Source organism: Diospyros lotus, chromosome 2 (assembly GCF_014633365.1).
Source record: "Diospyros lotus cultivar Yz01 chromosome 2, ASM1463336v1, whole genome shotgun sequence".
Lineage (NCBI taxonomy): Eukaryota > Viridiplantae > Streptophyta > Magnoliopsida > Ericales > Ebenaceae > Diospyros > Diospyros lotus.
The window spans coordinates 15,127,296-15,146,875 of NC_068339.1; the positions used below are offsets into that span (position 1 = coordinate 15,127,296).

General features: G+C 38.7%; 1 protein-coding gene across 5 annotated transcripts in view; it reads right to left on the reverse strand.

The window, feature by feature from the left end:
- LOC127794970 (valine--tRNA ligase, chloroplastic/mitochondrial 2) overlaps window positions 1–19,580 on the reverse strand; it is a 55,661-nt gene that overhangs the window by 1,801 nt on the left and 34,280 nt on the right. For 4 of the 5 annotated variants that reach the window (XM_052326316.1, XM_052326318.1, XM_052326319.1 and 1 more), the window contains 9 exons: window positions 12,220–12,309; window positions 11,035–11,146; window positions 6,875–6,985; window positions 6,601–6,738; window positions 6,075–6,125; window positions 5,880–5,992; window positions 3,541–3,688; window positions 2,468–2,572; window positions 2,262–2,363 (listed from right to left, as the gene is read on the reverse strand). In XM_052326316.1, coding sequence (XP_052182276.1) covers window positions 2,262–2,363; window positions 2,468–2,572; window positions 3,541–3,688; window positions 5,880–5,992; window positions 6,075–6,125; window positions 6,601–6,738; window positions 6,875–6,985; window positions 11,035–11,146; window positions 12,220–12,309 — 970 coding nt within the window. The remainder of the gene's footprint in view (window positions 1–2,261; window positions 2,364–2,467; window positions 2,573–3,540; window positions 3,689–5,879; window positions 5,993–6,074; window positions 6,126–6,600; window positions 6,739–6,874; window positions 6,986–11,034; window positions 11,147–12,219; window positions 12,310–19,580) is intronic. The other variant, XM_052326317.1, reaches the window with a different exon arrangement.

Below are 19,580 nucleotides of genomic sequence, written 5' to 3' on the forward strand. Positions count from 1 at the left end.
CACTTAATAGGTAAAGACTAAAAATAAACAAATTACATAAGAATTGGCTGCAATTCCATGTGCTGTATGTGCATGCCCAATAGCCCCCACGTAGTTGGCAGAGAGCAGGCATGAAATTCAGCAAAGGGCCAGGGAAAAAGGTCCGACTAATAAAAAGATAATACCATATCAATACTGTGAGAATTTAGAGAGAGAGATGGTTTGAAGAGTTTGTCTATTAGTTACAAACTAAGAGATGGAACACATATATATACAAATACCATGACATAAGCCATGACATCATGCTAACTATCTTTATATACAACTTAACACCTCTCCTCAAATTGGAGCATAGATATCATATGCACCAAGTTTGATACAAATATATTCTACCTGAGGACTCTTTAGAGACTTGGTGAAAACATTTGCAAGTTAATCATTGTAGTTAACAAACTCTGTAATAATAATATCTTCAACCAACTTTTCTCTAATAAAGTGACAATAGATTTCAATATGCTTGGTCCGTTCATAGAACATTGGATTAGAAGCAATGTGCAAGGCAACCTGATTATCACAAACAAGCGTCATAGGGGACACTTCATAGAACTTAAGTTCCTGCTCTAATAAAGTGACAATAGATTTCAATATGCTTGGTCCGTTCATGGAACATTTGATTAGAAGCAATGTGAAAGACAACCTGATTATCACAAACAAGCTTCATAGGGGACACTTCACAGAACTTAAGTTCTTGCAAGAGTTGTTTAAGTTAGATGAGCTCACAAGTTGCATTAGCCATAGCCCGATACATAAGAACAATCCCATAAGAACACAAAACCTAGAGGTTGACCTACAATTAGAAGGAGATCTTGCCCAATCTGCATCTGCATAACAACAAATATATGTGTTCCTTATCCTCTTAGAGTAGCCCTTTACCTGGTGCTCTTTTGATGTATCTCAGAATCCGAATAATAGCATCCCAGTGAGAATCACATGGAAAACTGAGAACCTAACTAACTACACTCATAACAAAAGTAATATCAGGACGAGTAACGATGAGATAGTTCAACTTGCCTACCAGTCTTCGATACCTTCCAAGATCTGAAAAGGGCTCCTCCTATCCTGGCAAGAGTTTGATATTCGGTGCGTCAACCGACGGTTCAAATCTGGCAGATCTGATGGGCGGCATGTGGCAGCGATAGGGCTCCAGGATTGGGACGATTTGAGGTTGGCACAAGCTATTGGTGGCTGAAAAGTGGGCCGACGGGCAACGCGTGGCAGATGGGCAGAAAACGTCGTGACGGCGCATGGCTGCGGCAACGGCGATGGGTCTCCGGTAGTCAACCGATCTGATGATGGTGAACACTATGGTGGCAGTGGTACTAGCAAATGAGGGCCGGATAGTGGAGGTTTGGTTTTGACAGAGGTGGCGAGGAGAGAGAAGAAGTTTAGGATTTGGAGATTGCTGGAGAAGGATACACAGCAAAGACTTCTAATTTTCTCACCGGTGGCTTTGATACCATGTGAGAATTTAGAGAGAGAGAGAGATGGGTTGAAGAGTTTTCTATTAGTTACAAACTAAGAGATGAAACACATATATACAAATACCATGACATCATCATGACATAAGCCATGACATCATACCATCTCTTTATACAACTTAACAAATACCATAAAGAAAGAAGAAATATTATGATTGCAAAAATCTAATCTAAATTTTATACATGCTTCGTGCAAATGTATATATTATTTTCTGAAATGAATCTCATAGCTAGTTAGATGAGACAGCATATTTAGATGAAAATGTAAAGCTTCATGAACAAAAACTAATATGTAAAAGGATACACATCCCTTCTGCTTACCAGATTCCCCAGCAGTTTAGATGCCATTACCGAACATGATAGAGAAGTATGAAATCTGCTGATGCCATCTTAATTATATTCTAAGTTACATAGATGCAAATTTTACCCATCTTGCCTCACCACGCAGACCATGAAGAAATATGCATTGTGTAATCTCAACCACACTTAAGAGAGATTTCAAGGCCACAACCACAAGGACTCTTCTCCCCCCACCCCCCTAAAAGAAAAAAAAAAAGCCTTAATTCTATTAGATGGGATCAACTATATGAATGTTAGCTTGTCAATCATCTCAATTTATGTAAACCCATCATATCATGCCTAAGAGCTAATAAATTGACAAAATAAAACAAGCTCAATAATCTCACCCAAAACAAGTGCTTCTGATACTGTAAGTAATGCCAGCAAAACAAAAAGAACACTTACAGAAATATACTGTATGACTTCAGAATTTGCCACTATAGATGCAGATATACGCTTTGATGGCTCAACAGAATATTCTGCTCGAGCATTGCGAATTGCTCTTATCTACGCCTCACAGAAAGAACAGACATTGATTAAAAAACTTGTAAAATGATGCATCCACAAGTAACCTGACAGCAGAGATAGAAGAAATCTGATTCTGAACTCACAAGAACTTGTAAATTTTCAAATCTTCTTATTGAGTTGGCATCCCTCGGAAGAGAAGTCTGTGGCCAACATGATACAACAAGAGCCTCTTTCCTACTTGGGAGTGCCTATAGATGGTTGAAGAACTCAGAAATCATAAAAACATCCAAAGAGGGGAAATCAAATAAATAAAACAGGAAAAAAAGTACTACATAAAGGTAGAAAATTCCAAGGGAATCGGCGAGAAGCATTGGAAGCCAACTAAGAGACTATATGACCTAATGTGATATAGAAAATTTTGATTGGAAACAGAAGAAAAGGTCAGGTGCTTCAAGGTCTTCATACAACTAGTTTTCTCTCCAAAACTCTGCTTAGTTTTGCTTCTTTTCTTCATCCACAAGTTATTTATGCAAGCTGGATAAATATGGAAGCACAAAGCATAGACCGTAAGTACCATGATAGAACAAATAATTACTGCCACTCATCAAGATACTTTTTAAGAAACCCAAGACTGGGGAAAAACAATAAATGAGCCTCTACTCATGCAGCATGGAGTACTGGAAGGAAAATATATTAATATATGGCTCTTCATTTCTTCCTTTCCCTCTCAAGTCCTTATAATACTGTTTTCTAGTAAGTCACATGTCACAGTAGCAGCACTTTCCAATAGCTGAATTAGTGGTATCCCTGCATAACTTAGGAGCTCATCAACAATTAAAATACAATCTAAATTTTGCACAACAATGTCTTCCAAATGGCTCCCAGGTATCTTAAAAATTTTCTTTATAATGTGCAGGGTAGCTTCAATAGTACATGATGAAAAACCAACTTCCATTTAGCCAAATGTTAATTCCAAAGTAAAGAGAAGATTGTTAGTTTGTCTTTGCTCTGTATAATTTATCAGCAAACATTGTTGAAGAGAATTTTACTAGCAATAATAATGGTAAATTATTGGATAGAAATAGTAATCATGAAATTGTTATTTGTAGAGATATAAAGATCAAGTTTCAGAAGAGGTTCCAAAATATTCAGAGAGTAGGTTAAAAAGGAACAGCTGGTCAAACTTCAATTCTTACAACTAGAATCAACAAATTACCTGCCACAGTTCTTCAGTAACAAATGGCATGAATGGATGTAGCATTTTTAGAATATTCTCAAAAACATATAACAGAACTGCTTGTGATATTGAAGCGACTGATTGACCTTCTGAGTGGTACAGACGAGCTTTACTAGCTTCAATATACCTGACAAAAACAGGAAACAATTAATCAGAACAATGAAGATTATACATATACTAGTGATGTTCACGGGCATGTTCAGTTCAAGTTCACTTTGGACCTAGAACCCAACGGACGTAGATCAATTCCATAGTTTTTGGCCCAAAACCAATAATGGGATGAAACAAAATAAACCAATTCAAAGTAGATTGAGTTTGTTTGATTTAGTTTTCTGTTGCAATATTTGATTTTATCTAAGTGATTAAATCTTCATAATCAACGCAAATGACAAAAGATTTTTCCCAGACAGACAGTGAAGATAATAGAATTGGTAAGTGGCCATATTACTGGCATTGAAACTTCACGTGTAGTTTAGAGGGGGGAAGTACTTCATTTCTAACGTGTCTAGTTTATTGACATTGTTTGAATGCCAACAAACAACAATGAGAGGGCCTTGTCTTGGTTGCATGCTGTTGTTGGAACAGAAAGCCATTTTATCGTCATTAATCACAATAGCAAGATCAGGTTCAAAATTGGCCTTAGACTTGATGCCAATGGAATGCTATGGTACATTCATATTGCCATATAGTTAGAGACAGAAAGTGCTGAGAGGGGCTTGTGAAAAAAGTATTTACTTCATTTGGCATCAGCAGTACTAGAGATGAGAGCACAACCAAGAGAGAAGAGAAGTAATGCTTTTTGTCTTTGAAAGTTACCTGATGAAACATTTGTGATTCAGTATGATCAGATGCACCATAGTACTCATTTGCAACCAATAATCAGATTAACAAAACACCAAAAACAACCTATGAAGTCAGTTCAATTCAGCTTGAAGGTCTTTTTGATATTTTGCACACCAAACATAGATGAACATAATGAGAAATCAATACACATCAGATATTTGATTCAGAGACCACTAGAAACTAAAGCTCTAAAATCATGCTAAAACAAAGATTTGCCTCAAAAGCTTAAGCCCTTTGAAAATGTGTCAAACTTTTATGTGATTGAAGGCAAGCTTAAGCCCTTTGAAAATGTGTCAAACTTTTATGTGATTGAATCACAGTTTCAAAATTTATGGTTCTCATGATACAACTTCAGACTTGATCGTGAACTTACTTTTAGGAGCATTTAAATAGAATATTGTAGTAACTAGAATATTCTCCAAAGCCCTAAAGGGTAAGTGTGTGAGTAATCTATTTCAAATATCCCCCAATAATCAGAAACATTGTGGCAAAGGAGGTAGAGGAAGACCAAGAAAAACTTGGTGGAAGACTCTTAGGTATAATATGAGATATAGCTTTATAGAAGATATGGCCATACATAGAAATGATTGGCAAGTTAGAACTCACGTAGCCAACCCCACCTAGGAGGATTAAGGCTTGATATGATATGTTGTTGTATGTAGTAATATGAAATATTGTAGTTCCGAACTGATCTTTCATCACTCTTCCTAATGAGAAGAGAGCTTTGAAGTTGGAATTTTCTTTAAAGATCCAATGTGGACACTCAATTAAGGTTGAGACGTAAATGTTGAAGATCACCAAAATATACACCTCTATTTTAATATGAGAGGTTTATTAACATCAAACTTTATAACGATTAGATGTGTTATTTCTTTTTATTGTCACACAAGCTTGAAGATTTTCTACATGACATCCTGTTGAAATGGAAAGGAGACAAATCCCTTGAATAGTGGGGATTGGCTCCAATCCCTTCTTCTCTTAACTTATATGGTATCCCTTGGCTGGGGGACTACCCTCTGTTGTGGTCGTGCCCAGTACCCTGCAGTCATATACGGTCATGTTGTCGTCTTATATGGGCATGTACCGAGTACTAGAAGATACTTCGGCATTGAAGGGAGAGGGGGGGCGATGTGTGCGAGCATCCCACATCCCCTCGATAAAGGAGATTTGGGCTCTATATAATGAGGATCCCTCCACCTGTCAAGCTGGCTTTTCAGGTTGGAATTCTACCTTTGACTTGTTCACACATTCCAATCACATCAAGACATACAAGCATGATAAATAAAATGTATGCTTGGAGATCTCATCCTTTCAAAAGTAGTAGTTTCCATGACTAAACAATTTGCTATAGCCAGTACATAACTGTAAACAAGACAATTATACATTTTTAGTTGTATAAATGCAGGCAATTGCACAATATAATTGCATTTGCATGTATTACTAAAGAAAGCTGCTGAGATGGTAAATGATCATACCAATCAGCAAAATCACCCCAGAAGAAATCATATATTTCTCTTCCAACATCTCCAAAGAAGTACTTGTCATAACTTGTGGTGACTGTGTCAACAAGCACATGAAGTTTTGAGACCTGAATGTCCAACAAACTTATATAGTTAGCTTAGGGGAAGAAAGGATGGCACACCTAAAATGAATTATAAGTATTTTCTTACCACCCAACACTCTGGTAAAGGTAGACAAAGCAGAGATTCCTCTTGATGAAACTGGAAAAGACAATTTTAAATTCAGCATGATAAAGCGATGCCTCACTTTCCCAAGCAAATGCAACATGGGCAATAGGAAATTGGAACTCCTATTTTAAGCTGTTTGTCACTTTTACAGTAAATTGCTGGTGTAATTCAGCTTCAGAAACAGAAAGATAAGCAAGGAATCTCATAATGAAAAAATCATTAGTAATCCCACATAGACGTGCTGAGAGAGAATATTCGCAAATATACATAATTATTAGATGGATGTAGAGCTACATTTCATGTAGCCAATGCATCTAGTGGGATAAAGTTGTATAAAAGCATATTTACTAGATAAGCCACTTTACATCGCTATTATCTTGCCCTGCAATTCCAACGTAAGATTCCCTTGTCCTCTACATAAAAGGTTGAAAGTTGTAGGAGTACTAAACTAGCATTATTTCCAACTACAAACATTTTACTAACCAATAACAGGGGACAATTAACAAACCTTATGTGTCAACAAAGTTTCCCAAGCAGAAGTATCAGTTAGACTTGGCAGATTCTGCAACAGAAATTTGCCAGCATTCCATAATTTGTTCGTGAATGCCTTGTTAGCTGTCAATCTCTCCATTGATAAATTTAGATCCTGCAAGAAGTGGCGTAATTCGGGTAAGAAACCAGAACATACACAAACAGAAAACCACATGAATGTAGCCAATTTTAAGATAATAAAATACCAAAACTAAGGTGTACCAGTGACAGTCTAAGAGACAAAAACAAACCTGACCAGCAGTTCCTAAAGCAAGGGTGAAACGTAAAGCATCGGTGCCATATTCCTTGATTGTATCAATTGGATCTATGACATTTCCCAACGTTTTAGACATTTTCCGCCCCTAACATTAGTTGTCAAATAACCAGTTCAGCAAAAAGGAGAAAGTAAACCACAAAAAGCATGGTGGAATAGTATCTAGTAGCTGCAAAATTGAATGAAGGTTGGAAACAATTCTAAAAGAAGATAACAGCCTTCTTACTAATACAGGAATCAATAATGGCCTTCTCAAGTTCATTTAAGAAGCAAATCTGATGTCAACTACATATCATTTCCGATAGCAGGGACTGAATAAGATTTATTAAATGAACAAAATTTAAATATTAGCCATTATTAGCAAACAGCAGTGGGATGCCTTATACCACATCATGCAAATTTATGAAGGGGAAGAGTCAAATTGAAAATTTTAACACACTCTTCATTTGTGGGACCGAGCGGCGGGGCCCCCGCGAGGGTGGGCATCCCAAGAAAGGTTTTCATTTCTAAAGTAATTGAAGCTTTTCATTACAAAAAAGACAAGTTGTAAGAAAAACTTAGCAATAACTATATAGGGAAGAAGGCCAGAAATGAGACATACAGAGGGTCCACAACATGCGCCCCCAACATCCAAAATTGGATTGTTGCTCATGTAATAATCTAATTTTTTGCACATTTTAAATTTTAACTTACATTTTTTGTCAATGTTTTGGAACAATAAAAATATTTTGAGGTATTATTTGGAATAAAGCATTATTTTAATTTGTTACTGAAACAAGCTTTGAGATAGCTGAAAAGCTTGAATAATTAATTCTAGAGGTACGAAAGAAAATATATACACCCTAGCTGCTAATAATTCTCCTACAATTTAGGAGAAAATATAAACTATCTACTTCCTAGAAACTAGGAAAATTTATCTCCTAAAACTTAGGAAATAAATTTAAACTTATACAACAATATCTAGAATTTAAAAATACAACATTTAAACTCTAGAATTATCTATTTTTTAAACTGGAACCGCATCTAGATGATCTCCCGATTCTTCTTATCATTTTTCCGAGTTCTCCAACAGTTACCATCCCAGCCTTCACTGTGACAGGAATTCCAGTTCTTTTACTTTGCACATCACCTGCCCACTGAAGATGAATTTGATTGATCATTCCCTCATTAAACTTTTCCATATGGAGCTAGTGTTGGAACTTTATCTCCTCATTCCCTTGTTTATAGGGTTGTGCTAGAAAGAGCATCCAGCATAAAATTTGTTATATTGTTCTTTTGTATGGATTTGTTTTGTCAATGTGACTTCTAGAAGTCAATTGACAATATAAATGTCATGCCACCAACCTAATTTGGTTAGGATAACGTGCAATTGATGATAATGATTCCCTCATCTGCAATGACAAAGCCACCATATGAGTCTCCTAGTGCCAACAACTCTTAAGAGATCCATGCATCCCCTCCAGCTTAATTCTCTATGATCACAAACCACCCCACAAGACACCACCAGCATTCTAGTAGCACCTAATGTCCTATAAAGCTCCACCTCCTAATCTGTAATAGAGTTTTCCACTAAGTTGAAGATACAAAGATCATAGGACTCACTTAATCCTCTTCCCAGAAAAAACTCTTAACAAACCAAAGACCCTGATCCAAAACACCCCTCTGGCTTAATTCTCTGCCCATAAACATTCCCCCAGGACTCCAGATGCCAGTAGTACCTCATGCCCTACAACGCTCCATCTCCTAATCTTTGATACTGTTTTTGCCACTAAGTTGAAGATGCAAAGATGATAGGACCCACTTACAAATCTTGTATTACCAGAAAAAACTATTTAACAAACCAAAGACCCTGATCCGTAACACCCCCTCTACCTTACTCTTCTGCTCACAAACATTCCCCAGGACTCCGGCATTCCAGTAATACCTCATTCGCTCCAAAGCTCCACCTCCTATCCTTGATACAGTTTGCCTCAAAGTGGAAGATGCAAAGATAATAGAACCCACATACAAATCCAGAAACAATGCTTACCAAACCAAATATGAGGATCCAGAACACCCCCTCTGGCTTAATCCTCAGACCACAAACAGCCCCCCCAGAGACTCCAGCAGTATCCCATGCCCTCCAAAACTCCACTTCCTATCTCTCATACAGTTTTCCTTGACGTGGAAGATGCAAAGATAAGAGGATCCACATATGAATATCTTACTGCCAGAAACAATTCTTAAAACAAAATACCCTGATACAAAACCTTCTCTGGCTTAATCTTCCAATCATAAACAGCCCACCCAGGACTCCTACATTGCAGTAGTACTTCATGTCCTCCAAAGGTCCACCTAATCTTTGATAGCGTTTGCCACTAAGTTGAAGATGCAAAGATGATAGGACCACCCACTTAGAAATCTCCTATTGCCAGAAACAACTCTTAACAAACCAAAGACCCTGATCCAAAAGACCACTCTGGCTTAATCCTCTACTCACAAACATCCCGCGAGGACTCCAGCATTGCAGAAGTACCTTATGCCCTCCAAAGCTCCACCTCCTATCTCTGATACAATCTGCCTCAAAGTGGAATATGCAAAGATAATAGGACCCACGTTGAGATCCTTCACCACCTGTTGTTGGCCCAGGCTTTCATATTGGTGGCATCTATAGAGACCTCCTCCCTCCTAGCTATAATAATTTCAACCAAGCAAAATTTCAAAAAATCCCACCATATCAGCAACGGAATATGACTCTTCCTAAAGAACCACCATCCTTGGCCATGATTAGTGCCAACTTCAGAGATGAAATTGGCACTTACGGAGTTCAGATACAGTGAGGGGCAACTTGTGACACACACCCCAAATAACCACTACAACTGGTAGAGGCAATGCCTACAATGGCTTTAGCCACCCTCAGAGACGATCTTAGGCTAGTCTCACCTAACTAGAGCTCCAAGGGAAAGAGCTATTCAAATCATGTTAAGCACCCAAAAAGGTAAGAGGAAGACGATAGTCCAACAATTGAAGTAGAAGCATATATATGGTGCTGCTAAATATAATTGTTTGAACCTTAACTGGAATAGAGACCATCAGCAAATAACGAACTGTACTGGAATATTCCAAGGTCTTGTTCTATTGAGGATAAAGATAATCCTAAACAGCCATGCACCTATACAGGTTAAGCTAGAGCCCAAATAGGCTTAACTTCCAAATAAATGAGCCTTGTCAAACAAAGCGTCATTCAAGAAAGAGTAACACTGCATTAGGTTTAGAGAACAAGACAGTCTCCTTCTTTGTGTCTAAGTAGCCTCCTAGCACTTAGCACCCACTCAAATAAGAACATACTGCAAACCTCTATCTTAAGCGACAAGATCCCCAAATAAACATCCCAAAACACCAAAATTCCATGTGAAGAATCAACTAATCGGTTTCATACACCAACATTTCAATACAAAAGGTTTTATCAACTGCCTCACTCCTCTACCTCTCTCCATCACCAACACATATCATGTTCTGCATGGTACCAAAAGTACCTCATTAAATTGTTAAACACCATCATCTAAAAGCTTAAGCAAACAGAGAGGTTTTATTAACAATGACAGCTATTTTTTTTAAATGCCAAAATTGCCGTCACCCTTCAATCTGTCTCACCTCCCCCCCCCCCCCCCAAAAAAAAAAAAAAAAAAAAACCTTCTCTGCTCCTTCTCCAGCATTGACAGCAGTGACATGCTGCTCCCTTTCCTCCCTCCCTCCCCCTTCTTTCTTCCAATCTTCGATCTAGCTGGGTTCTTTGATTTGAAGAATTTCAAAGTCAGCCCTCCCTCCCTCCCTCCCTCCCTCATTCAGCTATTAGGAACCCATGCTCCAATCCATCACTTCCAAAAAGAACATACACATGTTATCTCTTAATCAGGATGGTTAAAACACCCCAAGCAAGCTTTTAACTGAAAGGCTAAGTAAACTGTCATCATAAAGAAAGCAAGCAAGCAAGAAAGTAAAGGCATTAAAGGAAAAGATCCTGAGGTGATCATATACATGTATGACTTCCCAAACAGTAGTTCTCTTTTTCCTTCATATAAAAAAAAGTCACTTTTGTTAACTCAACCCTGGATCATCATGACACTAGTAGTAGCATGACTTGAGCATTCTACTCACTTGTGAATCCCGAATAAGTCCATGCAGATAAACATTCGAAAAAGGAACAGTCCCGGTGAATTCAATCCCCATCATCACCATGCGTGCCACCCAAAAGAACAATATGTCATGCCTGAACAATTATGGGAAACAACATTAGCCCAAGGCAGCAAGTGCATAATTTTCCTGTTTAAATATAGCTTATGATATTCAACCTTCGAGCATCAGCTAACTATGTAACTTTTTCACAACTTAAAGATGAGAATAAACAAAGCCAAATTTATAAATATTATCAAGCACCATGCACAGTTTAGACCTGTTTAACCTAAAGGTCCTGCATGATAAAGACTGAGCACTCAGAAGCTCAACCTTCAAGCAACAGCTAAGTATGTAATTTTAGATAATTCACCAATTAAAGAGGTGAAGGAAGAAAGTAACAGTATTAATAAATATTATCAAGAACAATGTACCGTTTAGATCCATTAACCTAAAGGTACTCTATAACAAAGATTGGGCACTCAGAAGCTACCAACCTACAAGCAACAGTTAACCACGTATCTTATTCACCACTTAAAAAGTTGAAGAAAGAGAGGAGTTGAATTAATAAATATTATCAAACACAACAGAGTTTAGATCCATTGCCCTAAAGGCCCTGCATGATAATGACTGGCCATTCAGAAGCAGGGTCAAGAAGCCAGATTACCAAATTTCTGATATTCTGAACTTATAAACCTCAGTTGACCAACAAAAGTTTTTGTCAGAAAGTTATAGACCATGGCGCTCCATTCCCCCATTGAACTGCATCAGGTGATATCATCTGACAAGCTGCAATTGGGCATGGCTCTTGGGTTGCAGATGTGTGTGTGTGTGTGCGTGAGAGAGAGAGAGAGAGATGCATATGCTCTATTGCATGAGCCCAGGAAGCATGGACACTCCACGTGTGGGGCATGGCCATGCTACATCGCTCGGGCAGGAACATGCACAAACACCAGTCTGGCACACCTTAGCACACGTTAAAATTTGTTTACTAATTATTTTTTCTTCAGACACATTCCTGGCATGATTGGATTCTGTATCCAGTTCTAGTTTATCCTGATCCTATGACATGTGCCCTCAAATCTTTCACATCACTGCACTGAAATGAAGGTACAAGCAGCAGAAAAGCATTAAAAAAACAAAGAATTTACGAAGTAGAATATAGAATACCCAGTTTCAAGTACTGTGGTGGGATAGAAGTGCTTGAAATCCTCTGACGAAACATCTGGCCATCCCAATGTACTGAAAGGCCATAATGCACTATAGACAGAATAAAGCAAGATGGATTCAGTCAAACAGTACGGTAAATACATAGATATGTGTATGTACAACTGTGTATGCAGTGCAATTATGCATGTGCAGAACTACAGAATGCCTATGCAGCTTTCCACATCACCAAATAAATGAATTAGAGGTGAGTTAAATTTGTGTCCACATGCAGCTCCACGAAATACTAGAAAAAATTATCAACAACAAGCAACTCTTATATCTAAAATAATGGTCAAAATATTCACAATCTTAGTAAAGAAATATTTTTCAGGATTCTCCCTGTAATTCAAAACTTCATCTAAAATATATTGAATTGCTAGACTATCTCATTTTATATTTCCATTTCCTTCCATAGCACCCATTTTTGGTGCACCCTTTTTATGGCAGAAGAAGAAAAGAGGGGGAGGGGGGGAATGTGTAGAGTCATAACTTCAATAATGTCAACCCTACAAAATATGTTTGGAAGTAAAAGTTTAAAAACCACATTTTGGCAGTTACCAATGGAAACTAATAATGAACACTTTGGTTGAACATTAATATCTCCATTTAGATGGAAGTTGAAAGAAAATACCAGTTATTTTCATTATAAGTTTTATACGCATTCTCGCCAACATTATTGATATTTGAATGGTTCTGAAAGTCCAATAAAGATATTGTTATGTAATTTCCCAAAATCATAAGATTTAACACCAGTAGTTAAGAAAAGTTTCAGATCATGCAAAGAAAATTTTCACAGGGTAAGAGGATAACATAATCCATTAAGCAAGGAAAAGCTGAAACAAAAAGCTTACAAAATGAGGGAACATTTATGTATTTATATTTGTACATCAATTGACTTGCTAATCTTTTCTCCACTGTGGTATATGATCTAATGACAATCAATTTTACTACAATATACATAAATAAAAAACTCTTACCCCTACCAGCGCATGGAATGACCATATACAACTTACTATGGTGAAGAAATAAAACATATCAGAGGATCAATAACTTTACTGCCTACTCACCAATACAAGTATCAGCTAGATCAAGACCCAAATAAAAGCCTAGAAGACAAGGTTCATGCCACTGCTTGACCTAGAAACTGCTAAATGCCTACAGCCTTACCCCCCTGCATCCAAGGAAGCTGTTCCAAGGATCCTAACAAGACATTTAGATCAGAACGGAGCACCCTTACCACTGCCCCAGAATGCGCCCTCATAAAGGCATAAAGGGGTGTCCCTGGTGCACAAGACTCTCAGCTTTGAGAAGGTCAAGGAGCAGTTGTTTTTTTATGTAGCCTTACCCTGCAAAGAGGTTGTTTACACAACTCAAACCCAAAATCTTCCAAGTCACAATGGAGCAACCTTATCTTGCTACCAAGGCTCATCCTCATAAAGGCATAATTAAGCAAATGGGCATGTTTTTTCACTATTGGATAGGCTTAGTCTGTTGGACTGTTAATTCATTCCTTCCGTATTTGATTTTCATGGGATACAATATCGATACATAGGTAGTGGCCATCAATAATGCTGGCAAGAACACCCTCCAGGTAATATTCCCAAACCGAATAGGCTACTGAGGTGGGAATGGGTTGTAGCAAACATGGATCTGAGATTTATGGCTTAGCGAGGACAATTGGAATTAAAAGGAAGGAGTTTGCCACAACCTAATCCCACAATAGTAGCCTAATGGGGAGGTCTTGGGTATATTACTTTGGTCTTGTAAACCTATCATGAGAAAATAATTATGAGAGAAAACCTAAAAGATTAGTCTCTCTTAACTTGTTATTTATAATAGGCATAACAGGCCTTAAACACCTATGGGCTTATCCTAATTACAAAATAAAACACAAACATATAATAATCATAATTATACTAATAATTCTAACACTCCCCTCTCAAGCTGAAGCATAGATATCATATGCACCAACCTTATTACAAATATATTCCACTCGATGACCCTTTAGAGAGTTGGTGAAGATATCTATAAGTTGATCATTGGAGTTAACAAATTCTGTAACAATAACACATTCAACTAGCTTTTCTCTAATAAAGTGATAGTCGATTTCAATATGCTTAGTCCGCTCATGGAACACTGGATTGGAAGCAATGTGTAAGGCAACTTGATTATCACAAATAAGCTTCATAGGGGACACTCCACAAAACTTGAGTTCCTACAGGAGTTGTTTAAGTCAAATGAGCTCACAAGTTGCATTAGCCATAACCCGATACTCTGCCTCTACACTAGATCTAGCTACTACATTCTATTTCTTACTTTTCCAAGAAACCAAATTTCCTCCCACAAGAACACAATATCCAGAGGTTAACCGACGATCAGAAGGAGATCCTGCTCAATCTGCATCTGCATAACAACAAATATTTGTGTGTCCCTTATCCTCATAGAGTAACCATTTACCTGACGCTCTTTTGGTATATCTCAAAATTTGAACAATAGCATCACAATGAAATCACATGGAGAACTGAGGAACTGACTAACTACATTCACAGCAAAAGCAATGTCGAGACGGGTGACTATGAGATAGTTCAACTTGCCTACCAGTCTCCCATACCTACTAAGATCTGAATAAAGTTCCCCATGTCCCGGTATAAGTCGAACATTCAGATCCATTGGGGTGTCAACTGGTTTGCAATTCACCATACCAGTTTCTTCTGGGATGTCAATGGCATACTTCCTCTGAGAAATTGAGATACCACCTCCTGACTGAGCAACTTCAATACCCAAGAAATACTAAAGTCGGCCAAGGTCTTTGGTCTGAAAGTGCTAATGTAGATGTTTCTTCAGCTTCTATATTCCAACCTGATCACTCCATGTAATAACAACATCATCTACATAAACAACAAGGTAGATACATAAGGAAGAAGAATGGCGATAGAAAACTGAATGATCAGCTTCACTTCGAGTGAGACCAAATGCTTGAACCACAGTGCTGAACTTACCAAACCACACCCGTGGAGATTGTTTCAGACCATAGAGAGACTTCTTGAGTTTGCAAACTACATTAGACTCCCCCTAAGCAATAAAACCAGGTGGTTGCTCCATATAGACCACTTCCTACAAATCACCATGAAGAAAGATATTTTTAATATCAAGCTGATAGAGTGGCCAATGATGCGTGGCAGCCAGAGAGAGAAAGAGACAAACAAAGGCCATTTTTACAACATGAGAGAATGTATCACTATAATCCAGCCCATAGATCTGTGTAAAACCTTTGGCAACCAAGCAGGCCTTAAGACGTTCCACCTGGCCATCAGGACCCACTTTGGGAGTGAATACCCACCGGCAACCAATGGGAGTCTTTCCTGGTGGTAAATGCACTAAATCCCAAGTACCATTCGAACGTAAGGCGTTAATCTCATCTAACATAGCCTGACGTCAACCAGGATGGGACATAGCTTCACTTGTGGTTTTAGGAATAGCAACAGAGGAAAGACTCGAAACAAAGCAGTATAAGAAGGCGACAAACGGTCAAAGCATAAAAAGTTATAAATAGGATAGGGATTATGAGTAGATCGTGTGCTTTTGCGAAGAGCAACGGGGAGAGCAAGAGGAACCACAGACGGAGAGAGTGAGTCAGGAGAGTCATTGGGTGGAGGAATGCTGGTGCCAGTAGCGGGATAAGGACGACGATGATATGTAAGAAGTGGAGGAGCCGTGGAAGGTGGACCAGAAAATGGTAAGGTAGGCGCCACAAAGGAGACAAACGGACTTGATGAGGACAGCGGAAGAAAAGAAAAAGGAACGGGCAAAACCTAGTGAAGACTCTGTGAATCAAACTGAGCAACCAAAAAGAAAGACTTGTTCAAAGAATGTGACATCAGTAGACAAAAGATAGCAGTTCAGCTCAGGAGAGTAACACTTATAGCCTTTCTGCAACCGACAATAGTCGAAAATGATACACTTGAGAGATTTTGTAGCAAGCTTATCCTATCCAGGTGAAAAAGAATGCACAAAACAGATACAACCAAAAACACGAAAAGGAACAAAATAAAGCGGCTGTGTAGGGAACAAAAGGGAATGACGGATTTGGTCTTGTAACGCTAAAGATGGCATGCGATTGATTAGATAAAATGTAGTTAGAATAGCATCTCCCCAAAATTCGGTGGGAAATTGCCATATAAAAGGAGCGTCCGGGCAGTCTCAATAAGATGGCGATTCTTACGCTCAGCAACACCATTTTGTTGAGGTGTGTAAGGACAAGATGAATTACACAGGATGCCGTTAGCAGTCATAAAGATAGTAAATTGAGAAGAAAAATACTCAGAGGCATTATCACTACGTAAGGTATGTATAGAAATTCAAACTGTGTTTTTATTTCAGCAGTAAATGTCTGAAAGATAGAAAACAACTCAGACCGACTCTTCATAAGAAACAACCAAGTGTAACGAAAAAAGTCATCAATAAAAGTAACGAAATATGAAAGACCAAGAGTAGAATTGACGCGACTGGTCCCCCATACATCAGAGTGCACAAGGGAAAAGGGAGCCTCAGCCCTATTATGAACTCGACGAGAAAAAGAATTACGAGCGTGTTTACCACGTTGACACGACTCACAATTAAACATGGACAATGACGACACACTAGGAATTGATTTCTTCAGTTTGGAGCGATTGGGATAACCAAGACGATAGTGGAGAAGATCTAGGGAAGCGGCATTGGTGCAAGCTACCAGCGAACTAGGCACAACAAGATGATAGTGACCTTGTGACTCGCGCCCGACGCCAATTGTCCACCTCATACCCTAGTCTTGAACACAAATAGAGGTAGGAGTAAAGATAACAGAATAGTTAAGGGTTTTGGTGAGTTGGCTAACTAAAATCAAATTAAAAGGATTATCAGGAACATATAAAACATAATTTAATGAGAAAGAAGAGGTGTGTGTGTGTTTGGCCGATTCCTTTAACTGCAATTTTGGTGCCATCAGCCAGGGTAACAGTAGGCAAAGTATCAAAATAGATAAGTGAGAAGAAAAGAAGTTCATTACCACACATATGGTCAGTGGCGCCAGAATCTATAATCCAAGGACTAACAGATGAGCCTTGAGCAACACAAGCAACGGGATTACCAGGATGAGACTACTGGGTGGCCTGGAACTTCAGGAAGGCATCATACTCAGCTGCAGACATAGGTACCAATTGCGAACCTGGTGGAGATTGAGCAGGACTAGGATCGCTCTCAAATACATAAGTTACACTGATAAATGATACAGGTGGAGCAACTAGCCGACCATGTTTCTTCCAACATTTGTCCTCAAGATGACCCAGTTTCTTACAAAAGGTACACTGTGGACGTGAGTGATTATTATTGCGTCCTTTATTTCCTCCTACGGTGGAAGCCTGAGACACAAGAGTTGAAGATTCGGCTGGAGGAACAACATGAGAAGAAGAGGACATACCATGTGCACCTGTCATATTCAACAACCTTTTGAAAGAGTCCTTCATGGTAGGGCTAGCAGAGCTAGTCAAGATTTGATGTATGATGGCGTCAAACTCTGGTTTCAGACCGGATAGAGCAATAACCATAAAAAACTTCTTTCGTTGAACAATCTATTCAATGCGGGTCGTAGTGAGAGGAAGAAGAGCATCAAGTTCTTGCATAAGAGCCCGAACCTGCCCCAGATAAGATTCCATGGACAACTCCTGCTTGAGATTCTTGATATTAGAAACCACAGTGTACAAACGTTGGATGTCGTTTGTATAACACTCTTCAACTTCCTTCAACACATCAACACAAGTTTCAAAGGGGCGAAAGAGCTGCATGATGAAAGGATCAATAGACTGCCATAAGAGGCTACATAACTGGGCATCAACTTGTTCTCATCTAGCCCGATTCGCTTCTGGCACACTTTCAGCCTTTGTGGTAAGATGATCCGCTTGGCCTTGCCTTTTGAACCACATTTTGACAGAAGTTACCCATGAGAGATAATTGGCCGACCCTATCAACTTGATAGTGGTAATATTGGTTGTCCCAAGATTGGAGACAGTAAAGGATTGAGAGGCAGCAGGGGCAATAGGTGTCGAAGCGGGAATAGCACCGGCAGAAACGGCGTCACTGAAATCAAACATGGCGAGGGTTTCGACACCAGAAGTGGCTTAAGGGGTCACCGACGATCAGATCTAGAGAAGCCAAAAAAGATTGGCCGGCAGACACACTGACGCGTGGAGACGGAGGCAGCAAGTGGCGGCAGCACGTGGGTGGTTCGATAGCGGCGAGTCTTCAGCGATCGATCGATCTAGTGGCGACGAACCCGATGGTGGTGGCGGTGTTATCCAATGGTGGTCGGACAGTAGGGTTCTGGTATAGGGCAAGTGACAATTAGGGTTTGACGGTCGCTGGAAAAAGATACACAGCAACGGCTAGGGTTTTTTCTCACCAGTGGCTCTAATACCATATGAGAAAATAATTATAAGAGAAAACCTAAGAGATTAGCTTCTCTTATTTTGTTATTTATAATAGGCATACCAAATCTTAAACACCTATGGGCTTATCCTAAAACAACAACAACATATCCAGCCTTTATCCCACTATGTGGGGTCGGCTACATGAATTCTAGACTTTCATGTATTTCTGTCTTTTGTCATATCCTCATTTAGATCCATATATTTCATATCAAATTTTAATGTCTCTCCCAAAGTCTTCTTGGGTCTACCTCTACCTCTTTTTGTGACTAATTGTTCCATTCCATCAACTCTCCTCACAGGAGCGTCTCTCAGTCTCCTTCTCACATGACCAAACCATCTTAGTCTAGTCTCTCTCATCTTCTCCTCGATTGCACTACTCATACCTTATTACGAATAACTTCATTTCTAATTTTATCCTTTCTTGTATGTCCGCACATCCATCTTAACATCCTCATCTCCGCTACACTCGTCTTTTGCTCATGCTGGTATTTAACTGCCCAACATTCTGAGCCATACAGCAAGACTAGTCTTATAGCTGTCCTATAAAATTTTTCTTTTAATTTTAATAGGATTTTACCATCACATAACACCCCCGATGCATTTCTCCATTTTAGCCAACCTGCCTTAATTCTATGTGCGAGATCCTCGTGGATTTCTCCATCTTTTTGAATCACTGATCCCAAATATCGAAAATGGTCTTTTCTTTGTAAGATTTGGTCTTCTAATTTTATTATAACATCATCCACTCTTGCATTTTTACTAAATTTGCATTCCATATATTCTGTTTTCTTTCTACTTAATTTAAATCCCTTAAATTCTAAATTGTTTCTCCACAACTCAAGCTTAGTGTTCACTCCTTCT